This window comes from Salmo salar, chromosome ssa07, assembly GCF_905237065.1.
Source record: "Salmo salar chromosome ssa07, Ssal_v3.1, whole genome shotgun sequence".
Lineage (NCBI taxonomy): Eukaryota > Metazoa > Chordata > Actinopteri > Salmoniformes > Salmonidae > Salmo > Salmo salar.
Genome location: NC_059448.1, coordinates 34,178,179 through 34,199,923, shown reverse-complemented (window position 1 = coordinate 34,199,923; position 21,745 = coordinate 34,178,179). Strand labels below are relative to the sequence as shown.

The window sequence follows — 21,745 nt, the reverse complement described above, 5'->3', positions numbered from 1 at the left end:
GATACCCGCCATTTTGGAGTCATCTAAAATCATAAATAGCATTCGAAATATTCACTTACCTTTGATGATCTTCATCAGAAGGCACTTCCAGGAATCCAACAATAAATTTTGTTTTGTTCGATAAAGTCCATAATTTATGTCCAAATAACTCCTTGTTGTTTGCGCATTCAGTAAGCTACTCCAAATGTAGGAAGCGCGCCGAAAATTTCACGACAAAAAGTTATATTTACGTTCGTTGAAACATGTCAAACGTTGTAAAACATCATTCTTTAGGGCCTTTTTAACGTAAAACTTCAGTAATATTCCAACAGGACGATTCCAATGTCTTGAAAAACGTTATGGAACACAGCTACCTCCTCACGTGAACGCGCGTAATTGTGCCCTGTCATTCTCTCGGTCATCAGACTCCAGGAGGTCTTGTTCGCTCTCTGTTGACTGCAAAAGCCTGAAACACGTTCTAAAGACTGTTGACATCTAGTGGAAGCCTTAGGAAATGCAAATTGAACCCTAAGTCACTGTATAATCAATAGGCCCAGTCTTGAAAAAACTACAATCCACTTCCTGGTTGGATTTTTTCTCAGGTTTTTGCCTGCCATATGAGTTCTGTTATACTCACAAACACCATTCAAACAGTTTTAGAAACTTTAGAGTGTTTTCTATCCAAATCTACTATAATATGCATATTCTAGTTTCTGAGCCAGAGTAGTAACCTGTACGTTTTTCATCCGGCTGTGAAAATACTGCCCCCTAGCCCAGACAGGTTAACCTCACTAGGGTAGGGGGCAGCATTTGGAATTTTGGATGAAAAGCCTGCCCAAAGTAAACTGCCAGCTACTCAGGTCCAGAAGCTAAGATATGCATATAAATTGGTAGATTTGGATAGAAAACACTTTAAAGTTTCCAAAACTGTAAAAATAATGTGTGTGAGTATAACAGAACTGATATGGCAGGCAAAAACCTGAGGAAAATCCATCCTGGAAGTGCCTTTATTTTGAAATGCCTGTTTCTCCATTGAAAGCCTATCCACCATACAAAGACCTATGACGCAGTTCACGATCCCTATGGCTTCCACTACATGTGGCCAGTCTTGAGGCATTGTTTCAGGCTTTTACTCTAAAAAATGAGGGAGGAACACCACTTTCAATGAGAGGACAGTGGAAATTTCCAGACATGAATTCTATTGACGAAGCTATTGTCCGGTTGAAATATGATCGATTATTTATGACAAAAACAACCTGAGGATTGATTATAAACATCGTTTGACATGTTTCTACAAACTTTTATGGTACTTTTCTGATTTTTCGTCTGCATGCGGTGACCGCGCTTTGTTCCAAAGGATTACTGAACAAAACGCACAAACAAAACAGAGGTTTTTAGATATAAAGAGGGAATTTATCGAACAAAACAAACATTTATTGTGTAACATGGAGTCCTGGGAGTGCTACCATATGAAGATCATCAAAGGTAAGTGATCAATTTTATCGCTATTTCTGACTTTGTTACTCCTCTTCTTGGCTGCTAACTGTTTGTAATGATTTGTCTGCTGGGCGCTGTTCTCAGATAATCGCATGGTTTGCTTTCGCCGTAAAGCCTTTTTGAAATCTGACACAGCTGTTGGATTAACAAGAAGTTTATCTTTAAGCTGGTGTATAACATTTGTATCTTTTATGTATGTTTATTATGAGAATTTCTGTTTTGTTGAGTTTCACGCTCTGCAATTTCACCGGATGTTGTTTGAGACAGTGGATTACTGAACAAAAACTGAGGTTTTTGGATATAAAGAGGGACTTGATCGAACAAAACTAAAATGTATTGGGTAACTGGGAGACTTGTGAGTGTAACCATATGAAGATCAAAGGTAAGTGATTCATTTTATCGCTATTTCTGACTTTTGTTACTCGTCTACTTGGCTGGTTACTGTTTGTAATGATTTGTCTGCTGGGCGCTGTTCTGAGAAAAATCGCATGGTTTGCTTTCGCGCATAGTCTTTTTGAAATCTGACACCGTGGTTGGATTAACAAGAAGTTAATCTTTAAACCGATGTATAACACTTGTATGTTTCATGAATTTTTATAATGAGTATTTCTGTTTTTGAATTTGGCGCTCTGCAATTTTACTGGATGTTGGCCAGGTGGGACAGTAGCGTCCCACACCCCCTAGAGAGGTTAAGCACAGCTTTTGACTCGCAAGAAGACAGTTTGCTGGAAACAGACCTTTGCTGGTAGAATGTGCATATTTTTTGGTGTTCCAAAATTAGAATATTAGTCGACGTCCCCCAATTCCGTGATATCCAATTGGTAGTTACAGTTTTGTCTCATCGCTGCAACTCCCGTACGATGTGACCAAAGCCGGTCGCTAGAGTGCGATGGGACAAGGAAATCCCGGCCAGCCAAACCCGACGACACTGGGCCAATTGTGTGCCGCCTCATGGTTCTCCCGGTCACGGCCAGCTGTGACGCAGCCTAGGATCGAACCCGGGGCTGTAGTGAGGCCTCAAGAACTGCAATCCAGTTCCTGAGACTGCAATGCCACTCGGGATGCCCCCGCTTGAAAATCTTTCGACAAATTGATGGAAACATAGCTAATGTAAGCTCCTAACAAATGATCAGGCCATTCCGTTGCGTATAAACAGAGCCGAGCGCATCAAAGACAAATAGAGAGATGCCCGTCTATCCTGTAGCTACATCTATATACATCACAAATTGAATCTATACTTAGTCATTACCGTGCGACGCGACACTACCTGAATGGCATCCACCTTGGCACTCCACTCTTTGGCCTTGTGCAGAGCCTCTCGGAGGGCCAGGACGTTGGGTAGGTAGGCCGGTATGTTCCTGGCCTCTATCATGATGCTCTCCAGGGCTAGCATGCTGTGCCGAGGCCTGGGGGAGGAAAGCGACAAGAAATAATAGATTTAGAGAAATTCATCATCTCACAGTTACAGGCATCCTTTGATGCAATACAGGAATTGGGTCACGTTCAGAAAGGATAAAACCGAGTGGTACTACCTGAACTTGTCCAGTAAGAAGACCGATTTGCCAAACATTTTTGCGAAGGTGTACGCTATTGAACACGACCCAAGCACGACACCAAAGCTTTAGGCATATGCTTGGGTCGAGAGAGGGCAGCTTCACTTCAAATCCTTAAGAAACTGCGCAGTATTTTGTTTTTATATGTATTATTTCTTACATCGTTAGCCCAGAAAGTGTTGTGTTCTTACATACAGCCGGGAAGAACTTTTGGATATCAGAGACGTCAACTTACCAGCACTACGACCAGGAATACGACTTCCCCAAATCAGAGCCTTTGTCTGCACCTCCCAGGGCATTTCAACTGAATCCAGAGGCCGACCGAAAACAACGCAGACGGAGGAGAGGGTGCCGGAGCAGTCTTCTAGTGCGGCTTCGGTTACTCGCACACCACCCACCGCTTCAGAGTATATTACTCGCTAATGTCCCGTCCCTAGTTAACAAAGTCGACGAAATTAGGGCAAGAGTTACTTTCCAAAGAGATATCCGGGATTGTAACACTCTGTTTCACAGAGACATGGCTAGCTGGAGACGTGCTGTCGGAGTCCGTACAGCCAACAGGATTTTCAGTGCATCGCACCGACAGGAACAAACATCTCTCTGGTAAGAAGGGCGGGTGTGTATGGTTCATGATTAACGACTCATGGTGTAATTGTAACAACATACAGGAATTCAAGTCCTTTTGTTCACCTAACCTCGAAATCCTCACAATCAAATGCCGACCATATTATCTCCCAAGAGAAATCCTTGGTTATCGTACTACCAAAATTCTATCAGCATATCGATTGCAGTACACAAGTGAGTAACATACTCGACCACCGCTACACTAACTTCCGCGATACATACAAGGCCCTCCCCTGCCCTCTTTTTGGCAAATCCGACCATGACTCCATCTTGTTGCTCCCCTCCTATCGGCAAAACTAAAACAGGAAGCACCCGTGCTTAGGTCTATCCAACGCTGGTCTGACCAATCGGATTCCATGCTTCAAGATTGCTTTAATCACATGGACTGGGATACGTTCCGGGTAGCCTCAGATAACAACATTGACGTATACGCTGACTCGGTGAGCGAGTTTATAGGGAAGTGTATAGGAGATGATGTACCCACTGTGACTATTAAAACCTTCCCTAACCAGAAACCGTGGATTGATGGCAGCATTCGCGCAAAACTGAATGCACTTACCGCATTTAATCATGGCAAGGCGACTAGAAAAATGGCTGAATACAAACAGTGTAGTTATTCCCTGCGTAAGGCAATAAAACAAGCAAAGAGTCAGTATAGAGACAAAGTGGAGTCGCAATTCAACGCCTCAAACACGAGACGTATGTGGCAGGGTTCACAATCACGGATACCAAAATAAAAACAAGCCCCGTCGCGGACATCGACCACACTACAATTTGCTTACCACCCCAATAGGTCCACAGACAATGCAATCGCCATCACACTGAACACTGCCCGATCCCATCTGGACAAGAAGAATACCCATGTAAGAATGCTGTTCATTGACCATAGCTCAGCACTCAACTCCACAGTTCCCTCCAAACTCATCATTAAGCTCGAGACCCTGGGTCTCTACCCCGCCCTGTGCAACTGGGTCCTGGACTTCCTGATAGTCTGCCCCCAGGTGGTGAAGGTAGGAAATATCTCCACTCCGCTGATCCTCAACACTGGGGCACCACAAGGGTGTATTCTCAGCCCTCTCCTGTACTCCCTGTTCACCCACGACTGCGTGGCGAAGCATGCCTCCAACTGAATCATCAAGTTTGCAGACGACTCTACAGTGGTAGACTTGATTACCAACAATGACGAGACAGCCTACAGGAAGGTGGTGAGGGCACTTGGAGTGCGGTGTGAGGAAAATAACCTCTCACTCAACGTCAACAAAACAAAGGAGATGATCGTGGACTTCAGGAAACAGCAGAGGGAGCATCCCCCCCTATCCACATTGACGGGACAGTAGTGGAGGAAGAAAGTTTTAAGTTCCTCGGCGTACACATCACGGAGAACCTGAAATAGCCCCACGCACACAGTCAGTGTGGTGAAAGCGGCGCAACAGCGCCTCTTCAACCTCAAGAGGCTGAATTTATTTTGCTTGTCACCCAAAACCCTGACAAACTTTTACAGATGCACAATCGAGGGCGTCCTGTCGGGCTGTATCACAGCCTGGTACGGCAACTGCACCGCCCACAACAGCAAGGCTCTTCAGAGGGTAGTGCGAGTCTGCACAACGCATCTCCGGGGACAAACTACCTGCCCTCCCGGACACCAAAAACACATGATATCACCGGAAGGTAAAAAAGATTATAAAGGACAAAAACCACCCGAGCCACTACCTGTTCACCCCGCTTCCATTCAGAAGGCAAGGTCAGTACAGGTGCAAAGCTGGGACAGAGCAATAAAAGCTGTTTTTCAATCTCAAGGCCATCAGATTGTTAAACAGCCAGACCTAGCACAGAGGCGGCTGCCAACCTACAGACTTAATATCATTGGCCACTTTAATAAATGGAACAATAGTCACTTTAATAATGCCATTTTAAGAATGTTTACATATCTCACATTACTCATCTCATATGTACACTACTGTTCAAAAGTTTGGGGTCACTTAGAAATGTCTGTTTTTGAAAGAAAAGCACATTTTTTTTACCATTAAACTATCAAATTGATCAGAAATTCAGTGTAGACATTGTTAATGTTGTACATGACTATTGTAGCTGGAAACACATTTTTTTATGGAATATCTACATAGGCGTACAGAGGCCCATTATCAGCAACCATCACTCCTGTGTTCCAATGGCACGTTGTATTAGCTAATTCAAGTTTATCATTTTAAAAGACTAATTGATCATTAGAAAACCCTTTTGCAATTATGTTAGCACAGCTGAAAACTGTTGTCCTGATTAAAGAAGAAATAAAACTGGCCTTCTTTAAACTAGTTGAGTATCTGGAGCATCAGCATTTGGGGTTTCGATTACAGGCTCAAAATGCCCAGAAACAAAGACCTTTAATCTGAAACGCATCTGTCTATTCTTGTTCTGAGAAATGGCTTTTCCATGCGAGAAATTGCCAAGAAACTGAAGATCTAGTACAACGCTGTGTACTACTCCCTTCACAGAACAGCTCAAACTGGCTCTAACCAGAATAGAAAGAGCGGGAGGCCCGGTGCACAACTGAGCAAGAGGGCAAGTACATTAGAGTGTCTCGTTTGAGAAACAGACGGCTCACAAGTCCTCAACTGGCGGCTTCATTAAATAGTTCCCGTAAAACACCAGTCTCAACGTCAACAGTGAAGAGGCGACTCCGGGATGCTGGCCTTCTAGGCAGAGTTGCAAAGAAAAAGCCATATCTCAGACTGGCCAATAAAAAGAAAAGATTAAGATGGGCATAATAACACAGACACTGGACAGAGCTAGATAGGAAAAAAGTGTCATGGTCTGACGAATCAAAGTTGAGGTGTTTGGATCACAAAGTAGAACATTCGTGAGACGCAGAAAAAAGGAACAGATGCTAGAGGAGTGCTTGACGCCATCTGTCAAGCATGGTGGAGGCATTGTGATGTTTGGGGGTGCTTTGGTGTTGGTAAAGTGGGAGATTTGTACAGGGTAAACGGGATCTTGAAGAAGGAAGGCTATCACTCCATTTTGCAACGCCATGCTATACCCTGTGGATGGCGCTTAATTGGAGCCAATTTCCTCCTACTACAGGACAACAGCTCCAAACTACACAATAACTATTTAGGGAAGAAGCAGTCAGCTGGTATTCTGTCTATTGGCCAGAACAGTCACCGGATCTCAACCCTATTGAGCTGTGGTGGGAGCAGCTTAACCGTATGGTACGTAAGAATTGTCCATCAAGCTTATCCAACTTGTGGGAGGTACTTCAGGGGGCATGGGGTGAAATCTCTTCAGATTACCTCAACAAATTGACAACTAGAATGCCAAAGGTCTGCAAGGCTGTAATTGCTACAAACGGAGGATTCTTTGACGAAAGCAAAGTTTGAAGGACACTATTTCAATTAAAAATCATTATTTATAATGTTGTCAACGTGTTGACTATTTCCAACTCATTTCATGTAGGTTTTCATGGAAAACAAGGACATTTCTAAGTGAACCCAAACTTTTGAACAGTAGTGTATATACTGTATCATTCACTAGCTATTCTTTATTTTCTATTATATCTTAGCTGCTCTGTCACTGCTTATCCATATATGTTATATTTATATATATATTCTCATCCCATTCCTTTACTAGATTGTGTGTATTAGGTTTTGTTGTGGAATTGTTAGATATTTCCTGTTAGATACTGCTGCATAAGCTAGAAGCATAAGCATTTCCCTACAATCGCAATAACATCTGCTAACCATGTGTATGTGACCAATAGAATCTGATTTGAGGTGACTTAAGAAAAGCATTGTGATATTCTCATTTACCTGGCCTGTAGGCAAATGAGAGAACTGTTCCATAGGTGTGTAATGTGTATCTTCATTACCTGGCCTGTAGGCATGCGCGGGCCTTGTCCTCCCATCTCTCTGACACAGTGAGTATCTCCTGCAACTCAGCCATGGCCTTCTCCACAGCATGGTGTGGTGCCAGCCCCACCCCAGAGTCTATCAGCCGCTTCATCAGCTCCAGGGTCACCCGGTGGGGCTCTACCAGCGTCACCCGCACCTAATGATAACAAAATGTTTCAATTAAATATTTTTCCTCTCCCATAGACTGCTGAAGAAAGCACAAACAAATGAGGTAAAACACTACGCTAATGTACAATAATATCATCAGTCATCACCTCATCCAGCCAGCGGGCCTGCTGCAGCTCCTGTTTGAGCCTGGGAAGCTCAGGTAGTTCCACATCCAGACCTCCACCCAGGTCTAGCAGGGCCTGCAGCTTGGAGGAGTCAGGCAGCTCGTCAGCCAGGGCTACCTGGGCTCTCTCATGGAAGTCCTCCACGTTCTCTAGTAACTCCTGTGGAGGGAGGGAGAGCGGGATGAAGGGATGAGGGATATGGTGTTAAATACTAACAATCAATACTAATCAACTAATACTGGTTTGGGGACAGGTCAACTTCAGTGATATAATACAAATAGAGTAGGATGTCAGAGGAGGAGAATTACTGTACATCTCTTAACCTGTTGGGGCTAGGGGGCAGTATTTTCACGGCTGGATAAAAAAACGTACCCGATTTAATCTGGTTACTAATCCTACCCAGTAACTAGAATATGCATATACTTATTATATATGGATAGAAAACACCCAAAGTTTCTAAAACTGTTTGAATGGTGTCTGTGAGTATAACAGAACTCATTTGGCAGGCAAAACCCTGAGACATTTTCTGACAGGAAGTGGATACCTGATGTGTTGAATTACCTTTAAGCCTATGCCATTGAAACACACAGGGGTTGACTAATGTTTTGGCACTTCCTATTGCTTCCACTAGATGTCACCAGCCTTTACAAAGTGTTTTGAGTCTTTTACTGTGAGATCTGACCGAACAAGAGCCTTGGAACGGTGATGGCCGATTAGACTCTGGCGCGCGAGTTCATGTTGGGTACCCTCGTTCCAATACGTTATAAAAGAGAATGCATTCGTCCACCTTGAATATTATTCATGTTCTGGTTAAAAGAGGCACTAATGATTTATGCTATACAACGTTTGACATGTTTGAACGAACGTAAATATATTTTTTCCCCTCGTTCATGACGAGAAGTCCGGCTGGCTTAGATCATGTGCTAACAACACGGAGCTTTTTGGACATAAATGATGAGCTTTTTTGAACAAAACTACATTCGTTATGGACCTGGGATTCCTGGAAGTGACATCTGATGAAGAGAATCAAAGGTAATGGATTATTTACATAGTATTTTCGATTTTAGATCTCTCCAACATGGCCGTTTGTCTGTATAGCAAAGCGTATTTTTCTGGGCGCAGTGCTCAGATTATTGCAAAGTGTGATTTCCCAGTAAGGTTATTTTTAAATCTGGCAAGTTGATTGCGTTCAAGAGATGTAAATCTCTAATTCTTTAAATGACAATATAATATTTTACCAATGTTTTCTAATTTTAATTATTTAATTTGTGGTGCTGACTTGACTGCCGGTTATTGGAGGGAAACGATTTCCTGAACATCAACGCCATAGTAAACCGCTGTTTTTGGATATAAATATGAACTTCATAGAACTAAAAATGCATTTATTGTCTAACATAATGTCCTAGGAGTGTCATCTGATGGAGATTGTTAAAGGTTAGTGCATCATTTTAGCTGGTTTTATGGTTTTGGTGACGCCTGTCTTTGAATTGACAAAACATTACACACAGCTATTGTCAATGTACTCTCCTAACATAATCTAACTTTATGCTTTCGCCGTAAAACCTTTTTGAAATCGGACAACGTGGTTAGATTAAGGAGATGTTTATCTTTCAAAGGGTGTAAGATAGTTGTATGTTTGAAAAATTTGAATTTTGACATTTATTTGGTTTCAAATTTGCCGCTCTTGAAATGCACCTGCTGTTGATAGGGTGCACCACGGGTGGCACGCTAGCGTCCCACATAGCCCCAAGAAGTTAAGAAGGGCCAGTGACTGTATTAGGTTTGGGACTTACATTGACCTGTCGAGCCTGTCCGATGACACAGGGCAGTTTGAACAGCTGCTCTACAAAGACTTTCAGCTCCTCCACTGTCAGCTTGTTACGATTCCTGCTGCTCTCTGGATGCTGCCTGGTACTGGAATACAGAGACATATACTTTGAGTTGATGTATTACTCACAGGTAGAGGTATACATGTTAAATGGTACTTCAGGTTATGTCCCGATTTGCTACCCTTCTCCCAAAAGTGTGCACTAGCACACTCTCCCTCACAGATTCTATGGTGTAAAAACAATAAAGGAGAATGCTGGCACCAACCCAATGCTTTTAATTCCCTGGTGTGGAGTGTGCAAGTGCACAATTCGGGAGAAGGGTAGAGAACAGGGATTTAAACTTTATTGTGACATGACAGCAGTGTGTGTATCTGTACTCTACTGACCTGTGTCTCTGCCTGCGGCTGAGCAGTACCTGGGCCACAGAAGAGCAGGTTTCGGCCTCCTTCACCATCTCTCTGAGCCGACGGAACAGACTGTTCTCTGGATACTTCCTGTCCTCTGCATCCTCCAGAAGAACCTTCAACTCTATCAGGTCTGACAAAGGGAGATTGACAGAGACACAGACAGGAAAGAAAGACATGAGGCATGCGGTATCATAGTACATTGTGCAGAGTATTTCCACCTTTACAGTACAGATAGTCCTCCTACCTTTCTTGTTCTTGTGGTCAGCAGCCAAGGCCTCAGTGATCCGCTTGGCCCAGGTGTCATAGGACTGGGCTCTGGACTTCACCCCATACAGCATGGAGGGAAACTCCTCCAGATCATACCGGTAGCTGGAATAAAAAGAGACAGAGGAGCGTCAGAATCTATTTAATATTGATTGCTATACGTGGTCAAATTGACCCATTTTAACCCTATTCATCCATTAACCTGTTGGGGATAGGGGGCAGTATTTGCACGGCCGGATAAAAAACGTACCCGATTTAATCTGGTTACTACTCCTGCCCAGTAACTAGAATATGCATATAATTGTTTGATTTGGATAGAAAATAGAAAATACCCTAAAGTTTCTAAAACTGTTTGAATGGTGTCTGTGAGTATAACAGAACTCATTTGGCAGGCCAAAACCTGAGAAGATTCCAAACTGGAAGCGCTCTCTCTGACCATTTCATGGCCTTCTTGATCATCTCTAACCAAAACAGGGGATCTCTGGCATGACGTGACATTTTCTAACGCTCCCATAGGCTCTCAGAAGGCGCCAGAAAGATGAATGGTGGCTTTGCAGGCCCTGGCTGAAAAACATTAGCGCATTTTGTAAGTGGTCGATCTGAGAACAATGAGACTGGAGGCGCGTGCACGAGCCGACACCATGTTTACTTTCTCTCTCTTTGAACGAAAACAATGACTTCCGGTCGGAATATTATCGCTTTTTTACGAGAAAAATAGCATAAAAATTGATTTTAAACAGCGGTTGACATTCTTCGAAGTACGGTAATGGAATATTTTGAAATTTGTCGTCACGAAACGCGTCGGGCTCGTCACCCTTCTTTACCCATCGGATAGTGTCTTGAACGCACGAACAAAACGCCGCTATTTGGATATAACTATGGATTATTTGGAACCAAACCAACATTTGTTATTGAAGTAGAAGTCCTGGGAGTGCATTCTGACGAAGACGGCAAAGGTAATCAAACTTTTCTAATAGTAAATCGGAGTTTGATGAGTACCACACTTGGTGGGTGTCAAAATAGCTAGCCTGTGATGGCCGGGCTATCTACTCAGAATATTGCAAAATGTGCTTTCACCGAAAAGCTATTTTAAAATCGGACATAGCGAGTGGAGTTCTGTATCTATAATTCTTAAAATAATTGTTATGTTTTTTGTGAACGTTTATCGTGAGTAATTTAGTAAATTCACCGGAAGTGTTCGGTGGGAATGCTAGTCACATGCTAATGTAAAAAGCTGGTTTTTGATATAAATATGAACTTGATTGAACAAAACATGCATGTATTGTATAACATAATGTCCTAGGATTGTCATCTGATGAAGATCATCAAAGGTTAGTGCTGCATTTAGCTGTGGTTTGGGTTTATGTGACATTATAGGTGGGACGCAAGCGTCCCACCTAGCCCATAGAGGTTAAAAAGCAACTTTCAATGGAGATTAGATTTATTTTGGGTCAGTGAAACTACATCCAAGTCGTCACTGATGCCTTGACAGGTAAAACAACTATCATTAATCAGGGGGCTCTTACGGGGGCTTCTGAGCAGTACAGAGTTCATAACTCCTCTACTTCATTCAGCCATCCATCCATTTCTTCTCACCAGAGACACTTGTAACTCCCCTAAATGTATTTATTCACTCACCCACCCCTCTCTCCTCAGTAGAGCTGCCCTCCCACCCCAACAACCACCCCTCTCCTTAGTAGAGCTGGGAGGATAAGAAAGATTTTATCGACGCTGACCATACCAATGATGATGACGCCGGAGGGGAGGGCTGCGGTCATATCGGCTCTAAACCAACCATGATATTTTGTTTGTTTTTTCACGTTGTTCGTAACTTGTTTTGTACATAATGATGCTGTTACCGTCTCTTATGACCAAAAAGAGCTTCTGGACATCAGAACTGGAATTGCTCACCTCAAATTGAATGAGGAGTTCTTCTTCAATGAGTCAGACGCGAGGGATATACTACAGACACCCAACCAGGCCCAGATCCCTGTGATTCGCTGGAAAAGGAAACAGAGCTTTCGCGGAAAGAGATCAGGGTGCCTTGTGACGATCAGGCGACGAGTGGTTAATCTGCCCTTGCCTTCCGTTCTGCTAGCTAATGTTCAATCGCTGGAAAATAAATGGGATGGACTGAAAGCATGTATATCATACCACCGGGACATTAAAAACTGTAATATGTTAGGTTTCACCGAATCGTGGCTGAAGAATAAGAATATACAGCTGGCGGGTTATACACTCCATTAGCAGGACAGAATAGCAGCCTCTGGTAAGACACGGGCGGGGGCCTAAGCATATTTGTAAACAATAGCTGGTACACGATATTTAAGAAAGTCTCAAGGTTTTACTCACCTGAGGTAGAGTATCTCATGATAAGCTGTAGACCACACTATCTACCTAGAGAGTTTTCATCTGTATTTTTCGTAGCTGTCTACATACCACAGACCGAAGCTGGCACTAAAACCTCACTCAATGAGCTGTATACCGCCATAAGCAAACAGGAGAACGCGAGGCGGCGCCCCTAGTGGTCGGGGATTTAAATGAAGGGAAACTTAAATCAGTTTCACTTAATTTCTACCACCTTTACTCCACACACAGAGAAGCGTGCAAAGCTCTCCCTCGCAAAGCTCTCGCCTCCTGATTCCTGCTTACAAGCAACAATTAAAGCAGGAAGCACCAGTGACTCGGTGTATAAAAAAGTGGTCAGATGAAGCAGATGCTAAACTACAGGACTATTTTGCTAGCACAGAGTGCAATATGTTCTGGGATTCTTCCGATGGCATTGATGAGTACACCACATCAGTCACTGGCTTTATCAATAAGTGCACAGTGACTGTATGTACATACCCCAACCAGAAGCCATGGACTACAGGCAACATTCACACTGAGCTAAAGGGTAGAGCTGCCGCTTTCAAGGAGCGGGACTCTAACCCGGAAGCTTATAAGAAATCCCGCTATGCCCTCCGACGAACCATCAAACAGGCAAAGCAACAATACAGGACTAAGATCGAATCGTACTGCACCGACGCTCGTCGGATGTGGCAAGACTTGCAAACAATTAGACTACAAAGGGAAGCACAGCCGAGAGCTGCCCAGTGACATGAGCCTAACAGATGAGCTAAATAACTTCTAAGCTCGCGTCGAGGCAAGTAACACTGAAACATGCATGAGAGTATCAGCTGTTCCGGACGACTGTGTGATCACGCTCTCCTGCAGCTGATGTGAGTAAGACCTTTAAACAGGTCAACATTCACAAGGTCGCTGGGCCAGACGGATTACCGGGACGTGTACTCCGAGCATGCACTGACCATCTGGCAAGTGTCTTCACTGACATTTTCAACCTCTCCCTGTCTGAGTCTAATACCAGCATGTTTCAAGCAGACCACCATAGTCCCTGTGCCCAAGAACACTAAGGTAACCTGCCTAAATGACTACCGACCCATAGCACTCACATCTGTAGCCATGAAATGCTTTGAAATGCTGGTCATGGCTCACATCAACACCATTATCCCAGAAACCCTACACCCACTACAATTTGCATACCGCACCAACAGATCCACAGATGATGCAATCTCTAATGCACTCCACACTGCCGTTTCCCACTTGGACAAAAGGAACACCTATGTGAGAATGCTATTCATTGACTACAGCTCAGCATTCAACACCATATTGCCCTCAAAGCTCATCACTAAGCTAAGGACCCTGGGACTAAACACCTCCCTCTGCAACTGGATCCGGGACGGGCCGCCCCCAGGTGGTAAGGGTAGGTAACAATACATCCGCCACGCTGACCCTCAACACGGGTGCCCCTCAGCGGTGCGTGCTCAGCCACCTCCTGTACTCCCTGTTCTCTCATGACTGCACAGCTAGGCACGACTCCAACAACGTCATCATTAAGTTTGCTGATGACAAAAGTGGTAGGCTTGATCACCAACAACGAGACAGCCTATAGGGAGGAGGTCAGAGACCTGACCGTGTGGTGCAAGGATAACAACCTCTCCCTCAACGTGATCAAGACAAAGGAGATGATTATGGACTACAGGAAAAGGAGGACCGAGCACACCCCCATTCTCATCAACGGGGCTGAAGTGGAGCAGGCTGAACGCTTCAAGTTCCTTGGCGTCCACCTCACCAACAAACTAACATGGTCCAAGCACACCATGAAAGTCGTGAAGATGGCACGACAAAACCTATTCCCCCTCAGGAGCCTGAAAAGATTTGGCATGGGTCCTCAGATTCTCAAAAGGTTTTACAGCTGCACCATCGAGAGCATCCTGACGGGTTGCATCACTACCTGGTATGGCAACTGCTCGGCCTCTGACCGTAAGGCACTACAGAGGGTAGTGCATACGGCCCAGTACATCACCGGGGCCAAGCTCCCTGCCATCCAGGACCTCTTTACCAGGCGGTGTCAGAGGAAGGCCCCAAAAATGGTCAAAGACTCCAGCCACCCTAGTCATAGACTGTTCTCTCTGCTACAGCACGGCAAGCGGTACCAGAGCGCCAAATCTAGGTCCAAGAGGCTTCGAAAACAGCTTCTACACCATAAGACTCCTGAACAGCTAATCAAAAGGCTACCCAGACTACTTGTATTGCCCCCCCCCCACGATGCTGCTCCTCTCCGTTTTCATCTATGCATAGCCACTTTAATAACGCTACCTACATGTACATAATTACCTCGACACCGGTACCCCACACATTGACTCTGTACCGGTACCCCTTGTATATAGCCCTGCTATTGTTATTTACTGAAGCTCTAATTATTTGATATTCTTACCCCTTTTTTTGTTGGTGGTATTTTCTTAAAACTGCATTGTTGGTTAAGGGCTTGTAAATAAGCAATTCACTGTAAGGCCCACACCTGTTGATTTCACGCATGTGATATATCCAATTTTATTTGATTTTGATTTGACCAATCACATTACGATAAGTAGCCTATTTTACATAAATGTGAAGTTTGAAATGAAATAAGTTTGTTAACCTGTTAGGGCTAGGGGGCAGCATTTGCACGTCTGGATAAAAAAAATGTACCCGATTTAATCTGGTTACTAATCCTACCCAGTAACTAGAATATGCATATACTTATTATATATGGATAGAAAACACTCTAAAGTTTCTAAAACTGTTTGAATGGTGTCTGTGAGTATAACAGAACTCATTTGGCAGGCAAAACCCTGAGACATTTTCTGACAGGAAGTGGATACCTGATGTGTTGTATTACCTTTAAACCTATCCCATTGAAAAACACAGGGGCTGAGGAATATTTTGGCACTTCCTATTACTTCCACTAGATGTCACCAGCCTTTACAAAGTGTTTTGAGTCTTCTGGAGGGAGATCTGACCGAACAAGAGCCATGGAACGATGATGTCCCATTAGACACCTGGCGCGCGAGTTCATGTTGGGTACCCTCGTTCCAATACGTTATAAAAGAGTATGCATTCGTCCACCTTGAATATTATTCATGTTCTGGTTAAAAAAGGCCCTAATGATTTATGCTATACAACGTTTGACATGTTTGAACGAACGGAAATATATTTTTTCCCCTCGTTCATGACGAGAAGTCCGGCTGGCTTAGATCATGTGCTAACAAGACGGAGATTTTTGGACATAAATGATGAGCTTTTTTGAACAAAACTACATTTGTTATGGACCTGTGATACCTGGAAGTGACATCTGATGAAGAGAATCAAAGGTAATGGATTATTTACATAGTATTTTCGATTTTAGATCTCCCCAACATGACGTCTAGTCTGTATCGCAACGCGTATTTTTCTGGGCGCAGTGCTCAGATTATTGCAAAGTGTGATTTCCCAGTAAGGTTATTTTTAAATCTGGCAAGTTGATTGCGTTCAAGAGATGTAAATCTATAATTCTTTAAATGACAATATAATATTTTACCAATGTTTTCTAATTTTAATTATTTAATTTGTGACGCTGACTTGACTGCCGGTTATTGGAGGGAAACGATTTCCTCAACATCAATGCCATAGTAAAACGCTGTTTTTGGATATAAATATGAACTTGATAGAACTAAAAATGCATGCATTGTCTAACATAATGTCCTAGGAGTGTCATCTGATGGAGATTGTAAAAGGTTAGTGCATCATTTTAGCTGGTTTTATGGTTTTCGTGACCCTGTCTTTGACTTGACAAAACGTTACACACAACTCTTGTAAATGTACTGTCCTAACATACTCTAAATTTATGCTTTCGCCGTAAAACCTTTTTGAAATCGTAAAACGTGGTTAGATTAAGGAGATGTTTATCTTTCAAAGGGTGTAAAATAGTTGTATGTTTGAAAAATTTGAATTTTGACATTTATTTGGATTCAAATTTGCCGCTCTTGAAATGCACCTGCTGTTGATGGAGTGCACCACGGGTGGCACGCTAGCGTCCCACCTAGCCCATAGAGGTTAACATGGGTGATTGTTAATAGGACAATTGATAGCTACAACCATTAAACTAGTAATAGTTTAAAGGATAATAAATTAAAAACTGGTGCACATTGTTATGAAGTTATTGTTCCAAATTGACTTTTGTCCATATCATACAGCTGTGGTAACTTACCGTAGACACTTGATTCCCAGGGGACAGTCACATAGCTCCTTGGCGTGGTGCAGACAAACGAGACGCTCTGGGCTGCAGGGACACGTCAGAGCTGACAGGAAACAGGTGGTCTTACACTTCTGACACTGCCGTTCGTCATCAGGGACCAGCTCAAACACCTCCTGCTCCGAGGACAGCACACCCTGCAGACACAGAGGGAAAATCGCAACCAGAAAACAATCCACTTCAACTAGACTGGAAGGACGAATGTGAAATTACATAATTGATTCACTTTTGTGGTGATAGGAAATAATTTGAAACATATCTTTGGGATTGCGCGATGTCAACATATTGTTAGACAGTGTATCATCATAATGTATTCCAAGTAAACCCCGCTTGCATTTCTTCACCCTCTCTGTCCTGGCCCTCGTGTCAAGTTCTCCTAAAGTGACAAAAAGTTGTTTATATAGAAATCCCCCTGGGCCCTGTCCCTCACCATCTCCTGCAAGGCCTGTCTGAGCCGTGTCTCTTCCTCCATCATCTCTCCCATCTCTCTGAAGACTGCAGCAGCCAGCTCCACGTCCAGGCTCTCGGGGTCGGCAGCCATCTTGCAGAGCAGCTCCTCGTGGGAGAAGACACAGTAGCGGTGGAGCCGCCGGTAGTGGGCCACACACTGACGACCCATCGGGATCTGGAAAGGGATGGACACACAGAGACAGTAAAAAGTCTTTAACCTCTTGGCGTTCCCCTAGGATAGGGGGCGCTAAAGCGATTTTTGAAAAAAATTCGTGCCCATTTTAAACGGCCTCCTACTCAAACTCAGAAGCTAGGATATGCATATAATTAATACTTGTGGATAGAAAACACCCTAAAGTTTCTAAAACTGTTTGAATGGTGTCTGTGAGTATAACAGAACTCATATGGCAGTCAAAACCCCGAGACAGATGGAAACAGGAAGTGGAATTCTGAATTGCGAACTCAACTTCATCACGTTGCCTATTAATCACACCGTGAGCTATGGTTCATTGAGCACTTCCTATTGCTTCCACTAGATGTCCCCAGTCTTCACAAATTGGTTTGAGCCTTCTACTGTTAAAACTGAATGAATGAGACGCTGTGGAACGTAGTCACACGGAGAGGGCCATCACCATTATGACGCCCCTGGTTACCCTCCCCTTTCGAAACGTTTTGAAACACAATGCAATCGTCCCCCTCGAATCTTATTGGCTCTCTTGTTGAAAAACGCCCTGAAGATTTATGTTATACAACGTTTGACATGTTTGAACGAACCTAAATGGGAAAAAAAAGCTTTTTCTCGAAATGGCTGTCCCGTGGCCGACAAAGCATTTGGATCAGCCTTCCGACGCGCTAACAAGAACAAGCTCTTGGAACATAAAGGAGTCATTTTTTCGAACGAAAATACATTTGTTGTGGACCCGGGATTCCTGGAAGTGCTTTCTGATGAAGACAACCAAAGGTAAGGGATTATTGACAATAGTATACAAGACTAGATGTGATATGCGATTGTTCCAAGATGGCTAGCCTATTGCTAGCCTATTGTTCTGAGTATCGCATCCCCTTTTATCGCAAAGTGTGATTACCCAGTAAAGTTATTTTTAAATCTGGCATTACAGGTGCTTTCAAGAGATATTCATCTATAAATCTTAGAATGACAATATTACATTTTAAAAATGTTTTCGAGTAGTAATTTAGTAAATTGTAGCTCTGTTTCATCGGATGCATTTGAGGGAAAATAGTCAACGTTACGCACCGATGTAAAATGCTGTTTTTATATATAAATATGAACTTTATCGAACAAAAGAATGCATGTATTGTGTAACATGATGTCCTAGGTGTGTCATCTGATGAAGATTGTCAAAGGTTAGTGCTGCATTTAGCTGTTTTTTGGTTATTTGTGATGCATGTGGTTGGTTGGAAAATGGCTATGTGGCTACTTTTACGATATACTCCTCTAACATAATCTAATGTTTTGCTTTTGCTGTAAAGCCTTTTTGAAATCTGACAACGTGGTTCGATTCAGGAGAGGTGTATCTATAAAACGACATAATTTGAAAAAAAAAATGAAAAAAAAAAAATTCTTACATTTTGTTATGCTAATGGAGATATGATTTTTCGCTGGATGGATCTTTTCTCCTCAAAACATCAAGGAGAAGCAAAGAAAGCAATGGAACGGGAATATCTAAGATGACTGATTCACCAAGACAGTAATGCGGACAGTAAGAAGGGTATAAAATACTTTAGAAAATTATTTTAAGCTCCCAACTAGGCTTGGGCGGTATATCGGGGCATTTGGAAATGGCCACGGGATGGTTTGCCAATAGTATTTAAACTATTTATTTGATGTTTTTTTTAATGAATTTGAATATCTGTAGCTACTCAAGTAAATAGCTGCAGTCAACTTGTGCAGTTGACTCAAGTTGACTTTCCATTTCACCAGTAACATAATTTTTCATTATAAAGCTTAACGGTAGTCCCCAGTCACGTTGTTTTTGTTTACAAGCACAGAACTACCGACACCACAGCCTTGTGTGTCACTCACAGTTGTGCAGCATGCGCCAGGTGATCTAGTTACAGTATGGAATTCACAACTAAATGTTTGCCAGCTAGATATCTTATAACTAAGTAAGTGTCTAAAATGCGGTAAATGCTCTGAAGTTCTGCATTTGGTTTGCTAATTTAGTAGTTAGTTAGCTAAGTGGTTAGCTTCTTCCAAAATCAATCATTCAGATAATCCCCTCCTGGATCCAAAGCCTTACTGTCTAATATTTGTTTTGTGCATGCAGCATTTTAGTTACTTGTATAGTTTAGGTCAGAGACTTTAAAATATTCACAATGCGCTTGTTAGCATTTAGTTAGCACTCACTATGGGATTTTACATGTTCTTGTTAACAATGATAACCTTTCGATTACAGATTATCAATTGGGTTTGAAAACAGTGCCGGTATTACCGAATATTCCGTTATGGCACAAAGTCGGTATGAAGGTATGATAATCTTGATGCCGCCCAAACCTACTCCCAATTTCAAAATTCCAATTCAACATTCTGGTGATATTTGTTTACACACAAACACTTGCTAAAACTTTAAACTCACCCAGTCTGCGGTACAGAAGTTGACAGCCTCAGCAAAGTTGTATCCCTGGTTGAAGCCACTGTGGTAGGCTCTGGGAAAGGTCACCACAAACTCCCCCGCACACTGGTTGGTGCGGAAAACCTGAGTGGCACAAACACACACCAGTAAAAGACACGATGCAGAATTGGTCTCGTAAAAGCAGCGGTGGGAAAAGTACCCAATTTTCATACTTGAGTAAAAGTAAAGATGCCTTCATAGAAAATGACTTGTGTCACCCAGTAAAATACTACTTCAATAAAAGTCTAAAAGTAAAAATTATTTCAAATTGCTTGTATTAAGGAAACCATGTGGCAGTTTTCTTGTTTTTTTAATTTATGGATAGCCAGGGGCACACTCCAACACACGGACATCATTTACATATGAAGCATGCGTTTACTGAGTCCGTCAGATCAGAGGCAATAGGGTAGACCAGGGATGTTGTCTTGATAAGTTTGTGAATTGGACCATTTTCCTGTCCTGCTAAGCATTCAAAATGTAACGGGTACTTTTGGGTGTCAGTGAAAATGTCTGGCGTATGTAGTGAAGTAAAATTTGTCTAAAATATAAACAGTAAAGTTCAGTATAGATACCTCAAAAAACTACTCAAGTAGTACTTTAAAGTATTTTTACTTAAGTACTTCACACCACTGCGTAAAAGAGGCCAGGGGCCGTATGTATCAAGCGTCTCAGAGGCAGAGTTCTGATCGAGGGTCAGATCCCCACCCTTGTCCATATAAACTTATTCATTGTGATCCAACAGGCAAAACTGTTCCTAGATCAGCACTCCTTCTATGAAACAGTTGATACATACGGCTACTGATGGAAACACACACTACATACGGGCACTCCATGCTCCATGAGGACGTTGGGATTCATGATGGTGACAAGCTGGTGCAACAGGTCAGGCTGAGAGTCAAACAGCTCTGGGGCCAGCTTCTTCATCACTGACTCCAGCTGCTCTGCCGCGTGGGCTGGGACACCATACCACGTTTTAGGCTCCCCCCTGGAGAGACAGGCAGAGAGAGAAGACGGTTAACCAGTCAGACGAATGAAGATGGGGAGTACAATTGTATCTACGACCCAATGTAATGGGAATTTTAATGTTGGTGCTTTTCTTATAACTAATTTGTGTGTTCTATTCTTGTGCTGTTCTATAAACCAATGTTTGTGTTCATGCAAGTGACTGTACAAATCCTCACTTATCAGTAGCTGCAATTTGGCAGTACGCCCAGACGTTGTTTTGAGAACGAACAAAATATCTCAGTTTCAAGGTCTCAGCTCAGAGGAGAAGAAGCCTCGTGAGGTGTTGGTCTGTCACATGTTATGAAACAGTATTGGTCAGTCACACGAATGAAACAAAACAGTAATTATTTATTAATCATGCAAATATAACTTGTCTGTGTATAGCCGTATATAAGACAACTGCTGGGACTGCCCAGGGAGAGCTCCTGATTGACACGTGTACTATGGTGTATTGAGTTGGTTGGAACCTCTCCAGCGCGCTGACAATAAACAAAAAAATCATTTAAGATTGACTTTCCCCGTGTAAGAATGTCTCCACAACAGCAACATTGTATACGGTTTACATTGTTTTGTACGTGCATTTGTCTGTCTCTTCCCATTGAGGACTGTTAAAAATACATTTTATTTGTGTCCTTTGGACCAAAAAATATAGTATTACTAAATATTTGGGTAAGCGGCTGATTTAGGACAAGGAATTCCTGTTTGTTACTTTAC

The 21,745-nt window shown here is 42.8% G+C and overlaps 1 protein-coding gene across 1 annotated transcript in view; it reads right to left on the bottom strand.

The window, feature by feature from the left end:
- The window catches only part of LOC106609087 (lysine-specific demethylase 5A), a 93,585-nt gene that overhangs the window by 19,042 nt on the left and 52,798 nt on the right, over positions 1–21,745 (bottom strand). The window contains exons 12-21 of the mRNA XM_045722508.1: positions 20,849–21,011; positions 19,991–20,110; positions 17,374–17,568; positions 16,899–17,080; positions 10,311–10,435; positions 10,046–10,196; positions 9,624–9,744; positions 7,813–7,989; positions 7,516–7,694; positions 2,726–2,882 (exon numbers count right to left, since the gene is read on the bottom strand). Coding sequence (XP_045578464.1) covers positions 2,726–2,882; positions 7,516–7,694; positions 7,813–7,989; positions 9,624–9,744; positions 10,046–10,196; positions 10,311–10,435; positions 16,899–17,080; positions 17,374–17,568; positions 19,991–20,110; positions 20,849–21,011 — 1,570 coding nt within the window. The remainder of the gene's footprint in view (positions 1–2,725; positions 2,883–7,515; positions 7,695–7,812; positions 7,990–9,623; positions 9,745–10,045; positions 10,197–10,310; positions 10,436–16,898; positions 17,081–17,373; positions 17,569–19,990; positions 20,111–20,848; positions 21,012–21,745) is intronic.